The 21,631-nt window shown below is 32.3% G+C and overlaps 1 protein-coding gene across 1 annotated transcript in view; it reads left to right on the forward strand.

Moving 5' to 3' along the window:
- The window catches only part of velo (sentrin-specific protease 6 veloren), a 50,613-nt gene extending 29,303 nt beyond the window's left edge, over positions 1-21,310 (forward strand). The window contains exons 17-21 of the mRNA XM_072521036.1: positions 13,028-13,257; positions 13,715-14,006; positions 14,815-15,034; positions 19,171-19,342; positions 20,832-21,310. Coding sequence (XP_072377137.1) covers positions 13,028-13,257; positions 13,715-14,006; positions 14,815-15,034; positions 19,171-19,342; positions 20,832-21,208 — 1,291 coding nt within the window. The 3' untranslated portion in view covers positions 21,209-21,310. The remainder of the gene's footprint in view (positions 1-13,027; positions 13,258-13,714; positions 14,007-14,814; positions 15,035-19,170; positions 19,343-20,831) is intronic.
- The last annotated feature ends 321 nt before the right edge of the window (positions 21,311-21,631 follow it).

Here is a 21,631-nt window from a genome sequence, read left to right on the forward strand (position 1 = left end):
AACTTTAAACAAGCTTTTGCTAGTGTGAAAAGGGACAAAACGCTGCTAAAAAAAATCTAGGTATAGCAAAAAATATATCAGCCTCATAAAAATGACGTGGTAGGGTTCAAAAGCCGCAGTTAGAATAGATGGAGAACTGTCTCCCGTGTTTGACATCAACATGTGGGTGAGACAGGGAGACGCACTTTCAACCATGCTGTTCAACCTAGTTCTTGAAGCAGTCATCAGAAAAACCAATGTAACCGGCCATATAAACACCAAAACAGTAAAAATTATTGCATATGCAGACGATGTCGCCATTATTAGTAGAAGCAAGACACGACTAATGGAAACGTTCAAGGAAATTGATCCTGAAGCACAAAAAAATAGGACTTAAAATAAACGAAATAAAAACTAAGTACGTGACCATCAAAATATAGCAATAGACAACTATACTATTGAACGTGTGTCTTCACATATCTGGGCACAGAAATCAATTAGAAGAATAAAAGAAATAGAGAAATTAATGCACCTATTTCCAGTGGAAATTGTACATACTATGCTAATTAATAAAATATTGATGACATCGAAATTGAGAAAAGTATATGGCCCGGTGCAAGAAGAAGACTACACACAAGGAGAATCAGGAGAAACGACGAGGTTAATGAGCTGAATGAAAGGTATGACATTGTAAGATTTGTAAAAAGTCAAAGACTGTCATGGCTGGAACATGTTCAGCGATAAGAAGACACGAAAACGACAAAGAAGATGTTACAGTGGAAGCCGGTAGAAAGGCGAAAGAAAGGAAGGCCCAGGACGAGATGGTTGGATGACGTAGAAGACGACCTGAATACCATGAATATAAGACGGGCCCAAGGGCTCAAGAGAGATCTAAATGGAAGGACATAGCCAGACAGGAAAAGACCCATCCAGGGTTATGATGCCAAAAGAAGAAGATTTTGAAGAACGATTTCCGAGTTTCCGATAATCGAAACGTCAAAAATAAACTTATTTTTAACTTAAATTGTGACTTATTCCCATTAAAAATAGAAATTGTAAAAAGCTTTAATTTGAGCTATGCTATATTAAATTTGACACAATAGTTTATGCAAAATTAATAAGGTACAAACATTTTTTGCCATTTTTACTTTTTGAAAATCTTTTGTAAAATTTCTTTTTTATGCAAAAATTATTATATTGTAGGTATTTTAATTACAAATTGAATGATACTTCCCAAGATCCGATCGGTCAATTCGTTTTCGAAATACTTTTAATTGTTTATAAAAATTCTTAAAAGTTTATACTTTTACCCGGCGAGAAAAAAAAAACCAGTGCGTCTTTGGTGTACGCTGGTAGAGCCACTTATATTTTATTTGTCTGTTGATTTAGAGTTCTACACTCCCCATGAAAGAATTGATACTTGATACAGCATTCATTTGCATTAATGGACAGTTGACAGAGGAATATACATGTACAAGAGCGTCATGTACATTTAACGTTATAGTGTTCAAATGCACGGGTAAATGATGCTTAAGTCTCACAAGAGTAAAATCTCACAAAAAATTTTGTCATGTTGCAAAAGTTTGTTTAATTTTGCTCTTTTGTTTTTAATAGTACAAAAGATTTCTATTTCTAATAAATTTACTTGATTATTAATGATATTTTATACCTGAATAGATTATGTAGGTAGCCACATTATTTTTTTATTAAAATTAGTGCAACATTTGCGAAAAAAAATTTAATACTTTTTAAACATAATTTCATACTGCTACGCACTAAAGAATTCCACAGCTGGAACATGTGTGATAGAGCAAAGAATATTTTAGTACTTAACTTTCTGGGAGGAATAGGACCGCGTGAGTCGCACTAATTACTGAGAAACGATTAGAGAAAGCAAGAAAGGAAGGTCACAATTAAACTCAGTTCATAATGTGACTTTGACCCTACAGTCACAGTAATAACTTTAACGATTGTTTATAATAAAAAGAAATAACAAAGTCAATTTTGTTCGTATCAGCATGTTCTTCATCCTAAATCGCTAATGTTAAAAAATCATAATAAAAAAAATCAATATTTTCCGTTATTACAATACTTACACTTATGGATCACCCTGTACTTTTATTAGTGAAATCCACCAGTTCCAGATTTATCATAGACGCGACAACACCGGCCAAATTATATCCAATGGGAAAACCAAAACGTCGTAAAACGGCTACACTTCGAAATTTAGAAATGAATGGCAACCACGCGATAGATCGCGTTAGTCGTTTTGTCCCCTGGAAAGAACGATATATTTTTCGAGCGGGTGGCAACAACGGCACGTAATTTAGCAATGGAATAATTTATGACATTCAAGGGAAAGTATAATTATATATTTATGTATAGGATGTGTATGTTTTCCTGGAAGTAATGATTCCATTAAGAATTAAATACTTAATCAAAACGAGAAAATTATTTAGGACGATTTATTAAATGTAAATTTAAAGTACTTTCATTAATGTGAGAATATTTAACAGTAAACTTATATTTTGTTTTTTAAAAAAATATTTTGACTTTGAATCTGTGGATAGGAAAAAACAAACCAATTAGTAAATATATACGGGGTATATTGAAACAGTCTTACCCTATTGGAGAACTGCTAGTATTTTATTATTCACCATATCCTCCTTTTAACTGGATATATTTATTACGACAAACCTGCAGCGTATCAAGACATTTGAAATTTTTTTTATCGTGCTCTTCAAGCTAGGCGCCACAGTTTTCGTTGAAAGAAAATTTACGTATCATGCTTTTTATTTGAGCCAGATTTTAAGAATACGAATGTTACAAATAGTTATAAAATATAAAAAATAGTTAATGAGAAAAATTAAGTTTTTAAAGGAACATAAAGAAGTTTGTATTCTTCTAGTATGATGCCTTTAGTTGTTTCTTCTGTCTGTCAGTAATAACTAGCAGCATTAATTAACAAAATTATAAAAACACAATAAATATCGAAAGACTGGAAACTGCTGACCTACAAAATATAAGTACATGCCCTGATTTATGTCCTTGCATCTGTTTGCCAGCATATTCAAACCGAACAAAGCTTCTCTTATGGTCACAACATTTCTAAATCCAAATTATGTCATTAAGGGTCCAATTGCAGCAATTGTGAAGGAGATGGCAGTCTGATATATTAAATTAAAGAATTGAACCATTACATGGACAAAATTTTCATCAATGAGTTTTAATAATTCGATGGATACGCCATCTGGTCCAGTAGTTTTGTAGTATCTTCTCGTAATATTGGTAGTTCGGTAACCTCTGTCATTACTAATGATAGTTCTTCTCTTTCATGATTAAATAGTTGTTGGATGTAATTGGTCCAATGAAGTAATGTATCTTTATACATCAGTTATTACATCCCCTTTTACTCCAGTCTATAGTGAAAAAATCATCAATTTCGAGTAAAAATCTTATAAAGGTTCTAAAAGGTATATGAGGGATAGCTAATGACAAATCTTTGAAGACGGTTAGCTGATTTTGCTTGGTTTTTGTTTAAACAATCATAAAAAGTGAAAAAATCATTTTTGTCTATAAAACGTTTCTTTTTATTTTCAAAAGATTTTTCTAAATTACAATACATGAACAATTTACCGAGATAATTGCAAAGAACCCTTATTTTTGCAATAATTTATAAGCTAATAACTGTTTTTTTTTAATATCGAGTTAACTCGATTGAAAAATTTCGTATACGAATCTGAATGTGTATTTTTGAACGTCCTTCGAAATGTTATACATATGAGAAGAATTTGCTTCAATCAGTCTTGCCTCTCTTATATGGTTCAAAATCCGCGGTCGGCCACTTTTACGCAAGTTAACACATGGTATCCCTTCTTCACATTCTCTGATTGTGCGATAAATTGTCAATTTGCTTATGTTTTGATCTCGATAAATATTAACAATATCTCGTTTCGACATTCGCCCAATCATATTATAAACACCTCGACGAATATCAATTTTATAAGACATTTTGCAGAGCACAAACCAAAATATTCTGCTTTGTTTATTAAATGTCAATAACTGATGACATTTCAATTCCATGGCCTTCTTTGTTAAATGCATTTTGCTTCTCAATCAGACCAGGTGAAATTTTTCCCAAAACTTTAGGACCATACCTTAAAACAACGATTAAAAACTATCAGCTGAAATATCTGACGTACACGGGCCCAGTGACAATTGAAATGACAAGAATTACTTTGATCGTATACTAGCATCGAAATTCGAATGGTTCAGACCCATTCGAGTCACCGTATACGAAAAAATTCGTACACGCACTATTCGAAAATACAAAAAACTGAATTTCGAGCGAATTTCTTATAATTTCGTATGTTCGAAATATGCTCGAATGAATTCGAAAATACGACATATAATAACTTTGATCACGCGCTTGTAAGTAGGATCACTAAAAAGATGGCGAAAAAACAAAATCTTAAAAAAAAGAACCTTCCATAACCAATAATAAAATTCACTTCGCGGAAATATCGAAAAAATAAATAAATATGTTTTTTCCATAAAAGTTATTGATCTTTTACTATTATTTCGTAAGAAATATTTAAATTGTAACAGTTAACAAGTTAAGTGCCATGAGAGACCAACATGGACTCACACATAAAAGTTATATACGGGCCGCGTGATGCCGACGTAGACTCACGTGCTAGGTCGTCAGAAAATGCTGTGTAGCTAAACAGCGACTTCTCGAACTCATTTAAAATACACGGGGACATATCGAGCAGGCCAGATGGTCTAAAAATCATACTTTGCCTGTGCTTCTGTCCTAATAGACCCCGAAATACCTCTTCCTTGAATTTGGTAATCGTCATGCTTTCTTTGGCAATACTTTGATGCGCGACACAGGCATTTATAAGTGCTGTTCTATCACCTTCAGCATATTCTTTTCCACAATATACGTTAAAATGGTAGGTATAACCACCTTCCAGGCATAATTTGAATAATTTTGTCCCAAATTTGTACCTCTTGTTGGTAATATACTGCTAGAATTTTAGTCGCCCTAAAAGACACCAAAGTTTCGTCAATGCACACGTTTTCCTTTGGAACGATGGTAGCCTTGAATTTATCCTTCAGTCTGCTAACCGATCATCTGCAAACAGTGATCTGTTGTTATTGAATTATTGAATTGAATCCACATTAACTGGAAGCGATTCCTTGATATTACTTTTTTGATATTATTCACATAAAGATAATTTTTTGACCAGTACGAATGAAAAGATGGAAAATGACATAATTCCATCCATATATCTATACCCGGTAATCGTTTTATTTCGGCTACATTAGTGTTGTGCCACGCGGTAATACGTACGCTTTTCTTCTGATTTCTTTCCTGACACTGTAGGGCATAACAGGGCATTCTTCGACCCAAAAATTAAAAAAAAAAATCGAAATCAGTTGAACAAAATAAATAGATACTTACCATCATGGATCAAATACCATCGTCTTCAAAATATTCGTAGAATTGAAAGGGCGATTTGTTGTAGAAGTTTTCGTATATTGTGTTTGAAAACCTGCAGAATTATATACCTCAAATGTAAATTTCTGTAAATTTTCACTGTTTACCGGCACCCAAACAATAGCTTCATTCATTGCATTGGATACTATTGGTTCTTCTAAAATTTCCTGTTCGGAGACTTCAGAATGTTGGGCAATGACAGATTCTATAGTATGTTCTCCGAAATTCGTATATTCCTTTTCTTTACTGGTGGACGCCGATACATCTCGTTCCAATGGTTCGGTATTTCCGCCACACGTTTTCTTTTTTTATTCTGTTGATTGGTATCTCTGGAATTAGTTGGTTGATACTCTTCCGAAAGATACGTGTCGCCAATCTCATCCGATTCTTCATCTGACAGAATTTCTTGCCAATAGTTTTTAACTTTGATTTCAGTCAAGACGTTGGCAAAAAAAGTGATCGGCCAATGAAGACGTATGGTCTTCATTGTTGAAGACCATACGTCTTACCATACCATACGAAAAATAAGTTGTTTCATATTTCAATTAAAATATGAAACAACTTATTTTTTAAGTCGCCGAAAATAACCCCCACTTTAAGCTGTTTTTCGCTCTAGTCTTGTTTTCGTTGACATAACGTTGACTTTTAGTTGTTATGGATAATTTATTTATATCGACCTTGGTCAAAATTCAAATCTTTCTGACGATTAATTTGTAAGATGTAGTCGGGAAAAGTAGTAAGTTTTTCTTGTAGCTCTTAAAAGGGAATGTAAACCCATGTGAATGCTCGACCAATTAAAAATAGACTTCTAAAGCCCTTTTATTGACTCTAACCTTCCCAAACTCAATGTTATGTATATATATATATATATATATATATATATATATATATATATATATATATATATATATATATATATATATATATATATATATATATAATTAATTAATGCTCATGTCTGTGGTGAATTTCAAATAATAATGTTGAATTCAATATTACCAACCAAAAGATCTTTAATAAAACATCTCAATGAAACTCGCAAGAATTGCAATTATTGCACCTAATTAATTTATAGAAATGAAACAATTCCTTTGAACAAAATTCTAAGTAACTAGCTAAAAAAATACGCCGTTCTTGATGTTATATATTTAGTATCTGTAGTACATTATATAGTATCGAAGAAACGACTGTTTCAAAAGAAACAAAAGCAGTAAGGAATTAAAGATGCAAACACTATAGTGATTTGGCTACGTAAAGTAGGGAACAAAATTATGAAAATAATTACATTTTTAGAGCAGAAGTAAAAAATACAAATAATTATAATAATATTGTCAAACTTCGAAAGAGAAGACGACCCCTCAGGAAACAGTATATTATTCCAAAGCTTAGATTGATTCATATCAAATATTTATATCTCTATAACATAAACTATATATAATATAAACTTTAACACCCGAACATAAAACATACAATGAAAAAATATAAAATCTTAAAATGAACAAAACTATCCTCGCCTTTCTTCCCAACTTCTATCCTTAAATATCCTAGGATCCTACAATAATTAAAAATAAACAGCACAACTAACTAGTGTTATTTATTTTAAAATTGAAAACTTTAAGGAAAAAACAAAACAGTTCTTCTCAAAAAATTAAAAATAAATATCTAAAGTTTATTAAATATATAAATAATAAATATCCAAAATAAATTTAAGCAATATATAGAAAAATGGAAGAAGAGAACAAGAAATGTTTGTCGTAGCAGAAATATAGTGTGCAACACGTATGGAATGTCTGTTTATGGAATCTCTGATCGTAAGTTTTTTCTCTACAGTTAAAACATACATTCAAAGAAATTATAATAGGTAAAATATGGAATAGTAATAGTTGAAAAGGAAATATAAGTAGTCATCTAGAATATGGTAAAGAACAAAAGAAAATAAGATTCAAATTGTTAAAATTTCAATTGCATTACTTACAAGATAATACGATATCCTTAAAAAAATTTATTGATTATGATTAACGTATTAATAAGAAAAAAAAATTAATCAAGAGTAAAAAAGCAAACAAAATAAACAGTTTGACAGAAAAAAGAACTCATTTTGACGTTCAGTATAGATTTTGACAGCTTGACGATAGCTACATTTATCCGATGGGAATTTGATCAAATGGAAAAAGTAGGTATAGTTAACCTAAAAAGTATATTAAGACAAAGTTATCATTCAGAATGTTTCTTTAACGATCCATCTAAATATTAAAGTTACTACTTTTCATAAAAATTGTTAATTACCTAATTATGGCAACGTCGCCAATTTTCTTTTTTTTATCCCGCGGCAATTCGTTCCAATGGAAAATATATTTTCTTCGGAATCTAGAAATTGTGAAACGCGCGACAACGTCGCCGTTAATAAGGTCATTTACATTATTTTGTTGCCGCGCGGTGTATTTCAACGGCGCCTCGGAATTTTTGACGGGCGGGCAACATCGCCGGATATGTATATTTGAGAATATTATTACCTCCAGCTGATCGAAAGGGAAAGTGAACTGTTATACAGGATGTCTCCGCGAATTAATTTAATTAGGAATTACTTTCGCTGTTAGATTAATTTTATTTTTATGTGATGTTATAGACGTTTATACGGGGTGTGAAAAAAATTAACGGAATAATTAAAAATATTAATTTTTGATTTTTAAGTATTGTTTGTCTAGCAATACCTTTTTAATTTAAGAGGAAACATTCACAGGATTTTTAACCGCGTTTTGGAAAAGTTATTTTTAGATTTGATCTATATAACAATTCCTGCTGATAATTAGATATGTTTCTAAAGGTGTTTTCTTATGGAATTTTTACTTTTCGATTTCAATTTTTTTTGGGAATTCATCACAAATTTAATTGGACATTTTTTATTAGTCGTTTCAACTCCCAGTCCGAAAATCCTTCTCAAAATAGATATTTTTGAAAAATTAATCAAATTTATTTCAAGGCTTTAAAATAGGATAATAATTAAGGTCAGCTTTAATTGGGTCATTTAGTTTTTCTTCTACTTTTATTTTTATTTTGTTGATTTGATAGATATTTTCGATCGTTTTGATTATGCTGTTTGTTGTATTCTAATGATTTCTCTTGCACTTGCATTATTATAAATATAGCGTCGGTGCATGGTCTTCCCGACTTAAAACCTTGTTGTTCATCTGCTAGTGTTATAATTGCATTCAGTTATTTTGTTATCGCTTTGATTGTTAATTTTAGTATTTTATTTAATGATCCGAATCCCTTTTTGAAGAGAGGTATTAGGATGCTTGATCTCTATTCTTAAGGAATTCTGTTTTTTAATTCCCTCAATGCACCTTTTATCTCTTCATCCTCAATATTTATTTCTTCGTTTGTCGTCACCTCTGGTGTTGGTGGTTTATTATCGCCACCTTTAGCCAATAGGGATCGAAAGTACTTTACGGCTTCTAAGATTTTTCCGATAAAAATCACGCGGTACTAGATCAGTCAAATATGGCAGATATATACCGCCCTCTGGCCTGACACTTCTAGACATTTATTTAAGAGATGTGTCTCTTTAAAATCTTCATCCGATTTCAGCGGGGGATAACTTCACATTTTCTCTGCTTTCTGTTCTTTTGTATGGCGAGTAATTAACTTTTTCCTGTTGGTTTATATTTTAATATTTCTTTGATGAATTTTTCCTATTCTATATATTTTATTCATTATGGCATCAATTGGTGCCAATCCTAGACTGTCCCTTATATACCAATTTATCCTCTTTTTTTTCACTCCACTCATTTGTTACTCCTCTTCTCATTCCTTGTTCCCTTATCAGGGCTTGGAGACACTCTAAATATTGTTAGCGATCCTGTGCTATATAGATGGCTTCGTGTAGGGATTTTCCCACCAGAGTCTTCATTTGGAGACATCGATTGGATTCGTCGTGTTGGAGATCTTCCTCTTGGTCTTCGGTCCTCTACTTTTTCTACTACTACCAATCGTTCCATGGTCCTCGTTCTTCTATGTAGCCGAAGTAATTTAGGTAAGCTCGATTTACTTTTTTTAATAGTCTACGATCATTATTTTTGTTTTTCGGGTGTTGATCTGAAGTCTGAATTCTTCGCTTCTCCGGCTTAGCCGTCCAGTGATGGTAATCATTTCGTCTTTATTCGCTACTAGTGTAAATGTGTCATCTGCGTTTCGCAGTAGTAGTAGTAATTCCTCCATACATTTCGTTTAGTACTTTTCTCATTATATATTCAGAATATATGTTGTATGTTGTATAATATTGGCGATAGTATGCAGTTCTGTCTAGCTCCTTTCTTTGTTTTGAATGCATCTGACTATATTTCATGTATTTTAACTTTGGTTGAGTTTTTTATCATACAGATTTCTTATTAGGTTTACGATGTGGTTAGGTACTCACATATTTTCCTTTATACTCTAGAAGGGATTTTATCTTATTGAATCAAAAGCCTTTGTGTAATCTACGAAACAGAGCACCATTGGTATATGGTGTTCTCTCGCTTTTTTTATTGTCTGTCTGGTGTTCAGTATCTGCTCCCGCGTTCCTTTTCCTGGTACGAATCCGTATTGTTCTGCGGCTATCTTTGGAAGTAGAAATTTCTTTAGTCGTTCATTGATTATATGTAGCAGGATTTTTCTTGCGTGAGGAATAAGGGGACGGTTCTCTAATTGCTGCATACGGTTAATGATCCTTTTTTATGGATAGGGATAAAGGTTGATTCGCACTACTTATCAGACCATTCATCTGTGATCCATATCCAGTCTCAGCTGGTATACCATCGATTTATGGGGATATTTTGTTTCTTAGTTGGTTGAGAGTCTTCTCTACTTCTGCTCGTAAAATTATTGGTTCTGCATCTCTGATTACATGATTCTTGTGTTCTGAGACTGATGCATTTTGTTTACAGCTGTTCTAAACAGTTCGTTTCTGGCGTAACCAAAACATTCTCTGAGATTTTTCATCCAGTTCGTCATTCTGCAGCTCATATTCCTTTGTCCCTCAATCTTTTCTTGCATTATGTTTTATACGAATATGTATTTTTGTCCCCGAATTAGATGGCCCAAGTATTCCAATTTTCTCGCCTTTTGTTTATTCGTCGTAATACTTCTTCATTTGTGTGTCGGTCAATCTAACACTCGTCCACTTAAACATTCATATTTTCGCCACATGGATTATTTGTTCCTCTTTCTTTTTAATACCATAACATTCAGCTCTGTACATCATAGCTGGTCTCTTATAGAATTTTCCGTTCGAATATTGCTGTCAGACAACACACCACTTGCTTCCTTCCATTTCATCCATCTCACTCCAGCTCTACTGCATGCATCTCCTTCTATTTTCCTATGACTCTCTAGTGCCGATCATAGATAACTAAAATTACCACTTTTCATGATCATTTCACCATCCAAAGTAAACATTTTATTTGTAGTAGTATCTCAATCTTTTTACTAAAACCATATCATCTGCATATCCTGTTGTTTGCTAGGTGCTCCGTTTTCCTAATTGTCCCGTTGATTAAAAAGCACTCCTCGTACAACTTCCTATCTCGATGTTTTTCTTATTTTCTTTCTCTATTGTTACTTCCACTGCAGATTTAATTGCCATTTACGCTAGTCCTTTTTTTTGGTATATTAATATTTCCCATTACTCTTAAAGTTGGTTATTTTGCCGTTGTGTGTTGTTCCATGGCAGAGATAAACAAAGGGTTTCACATTTTTTATTTTACTCAGAACCTATTACTGTGCCACAGTTAGTGCCAAAGATTTTTTTAATAGGTTACCAACATACCGTTTTGTAATTTTTCAAATTGGACAATCTGTATACTGCATTCTGCACCTGTCGGTTTCGCCATTTCTATAATACGTCTACAATTTTTCACGTTCGGCAACGTCGCCAATGTTGCCGTGATACGCCGTTTTGTCGAATATACGAAATCACGTACACATTGGCTACGCCGCAGCTTTTATTTATCTAATGGGAAATTATGTAAATTTATTCAATGGAATGTAGGTCGCGTATCAGTGAAATGACATTGTTGCCGTTTTGGAAAATCAACGAGAGTGATTATAAAACTTTTTATACAGAATTTATGTTGGAATTTATTTAAGAGATTATAATTAAATATTCATTTTATATACAGCACGTCCCAAAGGTAAACAATATGTTGATAACAGAAATATTGTTTTGAGTTGTTCTTAATGTATATTATAATAGGAGTATTATACTGGTTGTCCCAATATTTGATTATATACCGGTTGTCTTATTTTTTTTAATATATCTTTTCTAGATTTTAAAATTATGAGGTTTTATTAGATCAACGCTTTATATTTTCAATAATATTGTAACAATAATTATTTTATTCATACTTATAAATTATTTACATAATATAGAACATCTTATACACAATATAATCTCTAACGAGATAAAAATTCGAAAGCTATAAAGACATGTATCAATAAGAAAAAGTAATTAATTTCTTCTTAAACATCTCATTATTTGTCTCACTTTTTATACTGTCATTTACTTGAACTTCTATTAAGGAGTTTCTTTAACACCAATACATACATTATTAAGGGGTTACATAGGACTTGTAATTTCAAAAAATTAATTAATTTTTCTTATTCCATATGAAAGTATAGGACTTCAAGAGTATTCACACCAAATTTGAAGTAAATTTGAGCAATATTACTGGAGTTATAGAGATTTGAATAGGGCGTGGTCGGTAGGTGGTCTCAGTTGAAAAAACTCAAACGCGTTTTCTCGAAACTTTGTTTTTCAGTGCGGTAGGCACGATTTCTTGAGAACGAATCGACCGATTTTGTTGAAACTTTCATCTTTATAGTATTGTTTCGTTATTGAACAAAGGGTTTTTCAATCGGTTGACTCGTTCTTGTTTTATACGAAATCAATGTTTTAAAAACAATGAGAATCGGAAAACTGCTAGAAAATATGAGACGAAAATTTATTCAAACTTATTTAAAAACTTTGAACTTCATTTGTTTATCAATTAGAATGAATTTTCATAGAAAAAAAAAACAAAATGGCGGACTTTCGAATTTTTCGACCATTTTTTGTTCTTTTAATTGTTTGTAACTTTTTTAAATAATTGAATATTTTTGGTTGACATAGGAATATTTTTAAATAACGGAGCATAGACATCTAAAGAGTAGAATGCCGTTTGGTTTATGTTGATAAGTGCAACAGTTTCGAAATATGAGTGACAATAAGTTGAAAAAACGTGGTTTCGAGAAAAGTATATTAAAGTAAACAGCTGCCGTCACCTGTCCCGCTTGAACAGCTGCATTAACCGCTTTCTCTACCTACTTCAAGGTCGGTCGGGCCTTCAGAACTATTTATGTACTATTTCTAAGAGCATTTTCTTGCAATTTTTGAAAAGTGTTTGAAAAGAAACCTGGTCTTGCGCATAGAGTTCATAGGAAAATTTGATCAAGAATTTGGTCAGATATTTCGATCCTTCTTCAGTGACCTCTACATGTGATAAATTGTTTCGTTTCTTGTTTTAGGAAATCTCAGCCCAGTGAACTGGATCCGAGCTTATCCCCGGCACAAAAACGCCACGCCAGAGTCAAGAAATGGAGCAAAAACGTCAATATATTCGAGAAGGATTTCATAATAGTTCCGATTAACGAGAACGCCCATTGGTTTCTAGCTATAATATGCTTTCCGGGAATGTCGGGCTGTCATACCTGGGACGGAAAACCTTACAAACTCGAAGTTAAATCTAAAAAGAAAAGTAAGCAACATTTTTCAACTTAGACTTTATTCTTGTATGTTTTGTCATAATTAGTAGAGCAGATTGATATACACTATTGATTTCTTTCTACAGCTGCTTTACTTAATTCGACAATACAGACTGTCTCTACATAACAAAAACTGGTCTTCTTCTTCCTCTTTATAAGCAATTCTGCTTGTTCATTGGCGGATTAATCTCTATGGAAGGTTCACACTCCATCTTACTCCTTCATCCACATACTCCTGCCCTTTATTGCTGTGTAATAAAATTTGAGATAGGTAAGGAATATAGACGAAACCTCTGATGATTCGTCGATTCGAAGCAGAACATCAGCCTAGATTTCTCTTAAAGCCGTTACTGGGCCGGTTTCGGCACAATATGATATCTATTTCGTTTTTTATGCAATTTGTTGTGATAATTTGTAATATTCTTTATTTAGACATATTTTTCTGTTTAGAAAACGTAACAACAACCGTTAGCATTGCCAACGTAACTGTCGCAATTAAACAAGAAAAACTCGCCAAAGCGATATCGTGCGATGATCCCGAAGCGAGTGATAAAGACGAAGCGGAAGGAGACGATAGTGAGATGGAATCCGATGATTCTGAAGAATTGCCTCTTTCTCAGAACGGTCAAACGCCCAGTTCTACACCGACAAGTACGAATTCGGCCGACAGTAATGCTAAAAGGGCAAGCACGCCGCCTTCTACGAGTAGGGGCTCTAAGGAACCGAGAGTACCCATTAAACAGTAAGTATATGATTTGTCTGTAATCAGTATTTTTAAATTTTCTTTACAGTTGAATTTTTTGTGTTTTCTTGGACATTTCTACGAGATTTAAGTATTTAGTATGGTCTTACGTCAAAACCCTCCTCACTGACTGTTTGAAAAGTTGAGACATCAAAAGAAATTCAAAAACTCTAACGCAAAGGAAACTGCAAACCAACAACATCAAATATTGGTCTTTGAAAGTCGACAAAATACTTACAGGAACAATAACCGTCGATACTGACGATAGAATCGAAAGTTTATGAAATAAATGTGAGCCGGAATGATAATCAATATTTTTCTAGCTTAGCGCAAAGTTCGCTCAATATCGAGGTGGACCTATAAGCAAAGCATAGGAACTTTCACTGTCATTTTTTAGTCTCGGCAGAAGTTATACACATAGAGAAGAACAAGAAGTTGAACAAGATTTTAGTTCCTTATTGTACCACTAGTGAGCGGTCATGTAAGCGCTATTACTGCTTCTAAAATATGAAATAGTGGGGCAACAAATGCAACTTTAGATATTTTTCATTGATTGTGTTGTCAAAATCTTGAGTTATCTTGGATTCGGTCATATACTTTATATTTTGGAAAAACTTGTTGAATGAAAAATAAATCACCATCGATCAAATTAAAAAGTTGTTAATACATTTGTTGGATTAAGCCAAAGAAAATGATTATTGAAAAGGTTTTTATAAGTGGTGGCAATATCCAAAGTAATATTTAATGTTTTTACTCGTTGCCTTATGATATTAAGTTGGATTCGTCTTAACAAACTTGTATTTTTCAGGCCCTGCATTCTTATATTCGATTCTTTATCCGGAGCTAGCAGATGTCGGGTGGTTGCTACTTTGAGGGACTATTTAACGTGCGAATACAAATCGCGAATGGGAAGCGAGAGAATATTTAATAAAGACGTTATCAAGGGAGCGTGTCCGAAAGTTCCACAACAAAATAACTTCACGGACTGTGGACTGTACTTGTTACAATACGTTGAACAATTTTTTAAGGTAGGTTTTACACAATGTTATACTATGTTATACTATTAGTTGATTTCTTCAACAATTGTTTTTTTTGTTTACATAAATTAATAGTATCGACTATTATTCACACAATGTATATATATATATATATATATATATATATATATATATATATATATATATATATATATATATATATATATATATATATATATTGGTAAATTTTTTAACTCATTTTCGCACAAGATCGTCATTATCAATAGCTATTTCGATTATTTCATTCATCGTCGAGTATGAGTCTTCCTTAAATATGTTCATTCGGTTCTGTTGGTTGTTTTTGGCATCCATTCGCAACCAGTAATTTTCAATTTGTTTGATTTCGTTCAGTCCATATGATATGCTTAATGTGTAGATGATACTTATCTGCAATTTCTATATTTTACTCCCCCTCTCTCTTTCGTTCTCCCTTTCTATATTTTATCTGTTCTCTCTTTTCTCTTTTTTTCTTCGCCTCTCTTTTATTATTTTTATTTTCTCTTTGCTACCCCCCTTTTCTCTCTCCATCTCTCCATTTTCCTCCTCTCCCGTATTGTTCGCTCTTTTCTCTATCCCTTTTTTCTCTCTCCCTTATTGTTCTCTCTTTTCTTTATCCCTTTTCTCTTTTTTTTTCTTTCTTTTATCTACTGCTTCTCTCTTTTCTCCCTTTCTTTTTCACTTCTCCCTCTCTTCGTCCTCTTTTCTTCTTACTCCCTCTTCACTCTTTTTTACTCTTCATCTTTCTATATCTCTTTTTCCCTTTATCTCTTTCGTTTTGGTGCTTTTCTTGATGTTTCTTTAGCAATGTTTTTCAACGTTTTTGACGCTTTTTAACGTTCTTTGGACACTCATTTAACACTTTTGACACGTGTTGAAAGATTTTGACGATATTTCGATGCGTTTGCCGTTTTTGACGCTTTTTCTAAGCTTCTGTAGCATCGTCAACACTTTTTTAGCGCTTGTTAGTAGTAGTTCTTTTGAAGTATTTTGACGTTTTTCTGACAGTTGTAAAACTTTTGACGTATTTGACCTTTTTGATACTATTTTGCGTTTCTATTTTTAAAGAATTTTTAACGTTTTTAGGAATTTTCAACGCTGTTCCTACACCTTTAACGCTTTTACAACGGTTTTGAAGATGATTGATTTTTCGTCCATGTTCTTTTTGCGTTTTGGCGCTTTTGGTACTTTTTTATTGTCTTAAACAAGGATTTTTTTTGACACCTTTAATGCTTCGTAATGCTTTTTATGATTTATAAACAATTTTGAAATCCTTGTAAAGTTTTTTATGATTTTCCTATGCTTTTTCGGTACTGGGTTTAGGTTTTGGACAGTTTTTCGATTTTTTTTTGAAGTTTTTTTGTTGTACTCTATTTCGTTTATCTATGTACTATTGTGGTACTATTTCGTTTCACGTTTTTGATGCTTCTAATACTTTTTATCAATATTTCCTCTTTGGCTCCTTTACTTAACGCTTCTTAACATTTTTGATTTTTTTTTTCTCTGCGTTTGTTCTTTGCTTTTTCTAAGTTTTCGACTCTTTTCAGATAGTCAGTTTTTGCTTTTAGCGCTATTTACTACGTATTTTATGTTGTTGACTAATTTTAAAGCTCTTTAGCACTTTTTAGATGATCTTTCTACGATTTTTATTCTAATTCTACGTTTTTTAACGTTTTTTTGACACTTCTCCCAGTTAGTATAACAGTTATAAAAGTTATAAAATGCTTTGACATGTTTTTTCCATGCTTTTTTACACTTTAATTGACTTTTACCCAGTTTGATACTTGCCGAAAGCTTTTCACGATTTTTCTATGCTCTCCGTGCTTTGATTTGTTACTTTTTTGACGTTTTTCGATGATTTTGTATGCTTTTGTGGTATTAAAAAATTTCAAATTTGTTGGACGCTTTTTTAAGTTAATCTTCGTATGGCAATATGCTATTTTTATGTTTTTATTCTTTTCGGCCCTTTTTGTATGCTCCTGTATCATTCTTTTTTGTGCTTTTGGAATCTTTTGTAATTATTCGACTAAACAATTGTAAAAAGTATTTTCAAGAATTTTGACCCTCGTTTTCGATACTTTTCTGGATGCATTTAACGAACTTGACTCAATAATTTATAGTGTATTTTTATGTATGAGAGAGTAATAAAACAATAAATTATGTATGCAAATCCCTAAACTGTTGATACGGGTGACTCAATGAAAAACAGATATTTGTCAACAAGTTTACAGAAGTATATAGGAAAACAATTTTAAATTGAGTATGACCACCAGGTATAAAGGTTGGAGCAGAATAGAATACAATAGTTGTGAGGGTTACTAATCCCTAAATAAGGTTGCCAGTGTCGGAGTGATGGAGGTTAACAGGTACTAATGAATATGCAAGAAATGTAAAATGTTTATTTTATTGGTTATATATAACCAATAAAAGTTTAATAAGTACCTACCTATTTGCAAAATAAAGTTTAATTCTTTAGATAAAATAAAACGTTTTATTTTATCTATTTGCAAAATAAAGTTTAATTCTTTGCCTATTTGCAAAATAAAGTTTAATTCTTTAGATAAAATAAAACGTTTTATTTTATCTGAAATGAGTGCATTCCACGAAGTAAGGGTTTCAACAATCAAACATTTAATTCTTTAATTCCAGGAATCTACGACAGTAATTGACTAGATAATTACCTTCTAAACTTATTCCACAGAAAATGTGATAGTGGGTTTTTGTATATAGGAAGGTCCAAGTGGCGTATTCAAAATTCTTAACAGTTCACTAAAAGTAGGTACTTCAGTTGCAAGGTGCAGTTTATTGTGTATGCTAGTGTTATGGAAAATTTGGAAGTGCCGTGTAAACTCCGAAAAATTGGTCCTCTAACAGTTAATGAAAAAACATTAATATTTAATTGTTTTAAATCATTTACAGACAAACGTTTATGTGAAAGTGTTGATGAGACCGTTGAGTTAGTTAGCAGTACACTTGGTGTTGGGAAATCAACGATTTACGGAGTTATTAAAGAAGAGACATGTGGTAGTTTTCAAATGCCACGTAATGCTCCAGGGAAACCAAAATTTCAAATAGAATATCATTTTAAAGAAGGACTTCGACGGAAAGTGCATGAATTCTTCTTTAGACAAGAATTTCCAACATTGGATAAAGTTCTTGTCTCAGTTCGAGATGATAAGGATTACCCAGAAATGAGTCGAAGTACGTTATGGAAACTTTTAAAAGAAATAGGCTTCCGCTGGAAAAAGAAGCCCAGAAAGTCTATTTTATTAGAAAGAAGCGATATTGTCATCTAGAGAAGACATTTTGTAAGAACCATAAAGGAAATGAGAAACCAAAAAAGAAAAATATTTTATCTTGATGAAACATGGATCAACGAGGGTCATACACCAAATAAATTTTGGCAGGATGAAACTGTTACAAGTCAAAGGCACGCTTTTGTAAATAACTTATCTACTGGTTTAAACCCACCATCAGGAAAGGGACGCAGGCTGATAATAGTACACATTGGCAGTTCAGACGGTTTTGTTGAAGGTGGTTTATTAACTTTTGAATCAACTCGTACCGGTGACTACCATGAAGACATGAACGCTGATGTCTTTCAAGAATGGTTCGAACAAATGATAGATCTTCTTCCTAAGAACTGTGTAATAGTAATGGATAATGCAATAATGCAAGCACTGAAATAATTCATTTATTTTTTACAATTATTCAAAGTAATTTTTCAATTAATCTTGAGCACGCCCATGGAGTGGTCGGAGCTACCAGTTAAACTTATGCTAATTACTCTCTCGTTCATAAAAATAAACTATAGTGTATTTTAAGCCTTTTATATACTATTTCTACACTTTTACTGCGTTTCCAATAGTTTTTAAGGTTGAACACCGCTTTTAATATCCTTGCAACTTCTTTCCCACTTTTGATCACGCTTCAAAAAAGAAAAGTTCTTTAGTTTCACGGTTATTTAAGTCAAACCAATGGTAATTTTGACAGACGTCACACATTGGATGTCAGATGTCAAAACCGCAATCAGTTCGTTCTCACATAACTATCTAGCGATGGTTACAATAATTGTATCACTCATATGCAGTTTTTTAAATCAATGTTAAAAATAAAACGTTTGGTTTTAGGATCCTATTAAAGACTTCCGGATACCTATAAAAGAAATCCAGAATTGGTTCGAAGAAATCATCGTTACCAGGAAACGTGAAGATATAGCTATTTTAATAAAAACTTTAATGCGAGAATATGGCAAGGATTTAAGGCTAGTGCCAGACAATATAGCCTTTCCAACGCTGCATGGTAAGTGCAAACATTTAAAAAGTTATCAGCTTTCTTTTTTTTCCAAATCTCATAGTTTTTATCGTCATATTTATCAATTCGTTTCTATAATCGATCATCTCGTTCTAGTATGTTTTATCTTCCTAAATATCTCCCTACAGATATGTAGTTGACACATCTCTCTATAGGACTAATTTTTATCTTGACCTAGCCTTATTACATATGACACATTCACGATCACCAGGCAAGTATAAAGTTGTACTTTATTTTGTCCCATACTTAACGTAATAGTAGAATTACTCAAACTATCGCGATCACAGGTATAAAATCCTGCTAGATCTTTTTGAAAATGTGTTTTTGCTAGACCAATTTTACCACAGTACGCTTCAACTCATCCGATCAATGATATACATTGTTTATCACTTTAAACTAATCGTAGAGGCACTTCTTCACACTCACGCCAACAGTCCGATCACTTGTCAGATACAAAGATCTACTAAAGTGACATGCAGAACTGTTTTTGAAGTTATACTTCTATACGCGCGCTCCACGTTGGAAATTTGTATGGAAGTGAATCTGTGAAATCATTACATATGTAAGATAATGAGTAAGAGAGAGACAGAAGATATATTTTCTCTCTCTTCCTCTCTCGAATATAAAAATGTTCCTTTTGTATATATAATTTAATATTATATATATTATATAAAGATATATATATATATATATATATATATATATATATATATATATACATATAATATTATACATATAATAAAATATTTATTAATATTATTATTTATGTGATATGTTTTGTATTATTTATTAAATGTTCATAATTATATTTGTCTTTTGTATTTCAAAATAATAATCTCAATAAATCACTGTATGACCCAGAACGTCAATTTTGAAATATATTTGTGTCATGTCCTCGGTAGTATAGTAGTCAGTATCCCCGTCGGGGAGGACTTTTTTATTAATATTAGTACATTATTGTCATTTTTAAATACTTATGAATATTGCAGTTTAATTTTTATTGTATTATTATATTAATAACAAAAAAAAACAATGAATTTTACTGCAGAGTATGTGTAAAAAAATTTTTGCATTCAACTCCTGTCATACATATATGAAAATAAAAATATTAAAAATATACATTTTCATCAAAATATTGATTCAATCCTTCATTGATAGTAAGTTGTTATTAATTATGTTTCTCTTTCTGCTATGTCTTACCTATAGCATTACATATGTAATGATTGTTCAGATTGACTCCCAAATAAATTTGTAACGGCGAATGCGTGTATAGAAGTGCAGTCCCACTGGACTGCCACACCCGTTTTTTTGCATTGTTAGCATGACCAACTGTCCCACGGTACGTTCTAACTCAGCCGACGAACGATAAACGTTGTCTCACACTTAAACCTAATCATAAAAATACTCTCTGACACTCACGTCAAGTATTACCAATCATTCTTCAAGTAGAAAGTCTTACTAAAATTATGTTTTATAGGTAAAATCGTCGAACATGAAATGGACGAAGAGGAAGAGGACGAGGAAGAAATGATGGAAGAGGAGGAGGAAGAAGATGAATCCTTTGAAACGATGAAAGATGACCTGGCGCTGAATTCCTCCAAAGAATCCTTGACAGACGTCTTCTCGGAAAGCGAAATAAAGGGCGAAGAAACCGGATCGCCCATCAAACCCTCGAACGAGGCCGTGCCTAGTGATTTCGTGACCCAACGCGTAGTGAACCCTAAACCGGACGTAAGCGAATTCCCGCGACAAACTAATAAAGACACGCTCTCAATTCTTAAAGCTAAACGTATAGTAAGACATAGAAATATTGACGGACCAAGTGTTAAAAAACCAAGAAATGGACAGGATTAGTTGTTTTATTATCTTTATTCAAAACAAGACTTTATTTTCTATTGTTAATATTAAGTGTGAGCAGTTGTAATTTTTTATTTAAAATATAAATATCAAACGATTTATGTGAAAGTTTTATTTATAATATTTATTCTTGTTATTTGTGCATTATTCAATGTGTATTCACAAGAAAGTATCACAATTATTTCAAAAAGTCGCGGAAAAAATTCAAATTTTATTGTGAGGGGACTTTTACTTTCTAAATTTTCAAAAAATCCGTTTTTGTTTTTTTTTACGTAAAAACATTCCTTAATATCATGGAAATACTGCCCTAAAATTTTATTAAGTAATTCGAAATAAAAACGAAGTTATAGCTGTATTTATACCACTACGCACCTGAGCTAAAACTAGTTTGTATACAACACCGCACGCCCCGCTGTATCT

This window comes from Diabrotica undecimpunctata, chromosome 1 (genome assembly GCF_040954645.1).
Source record: "Diabrotica undecimpunctata isolate CICGRU chromosome 1, icDiaUnde3, whole genome shotgun sequence".
NCBI lineage: Eukaryota > Metazoa > Arthropoda > Insecta > Coleoptera > Chrysomelidae > Diabrotica > Diabrotica undecimpunctata.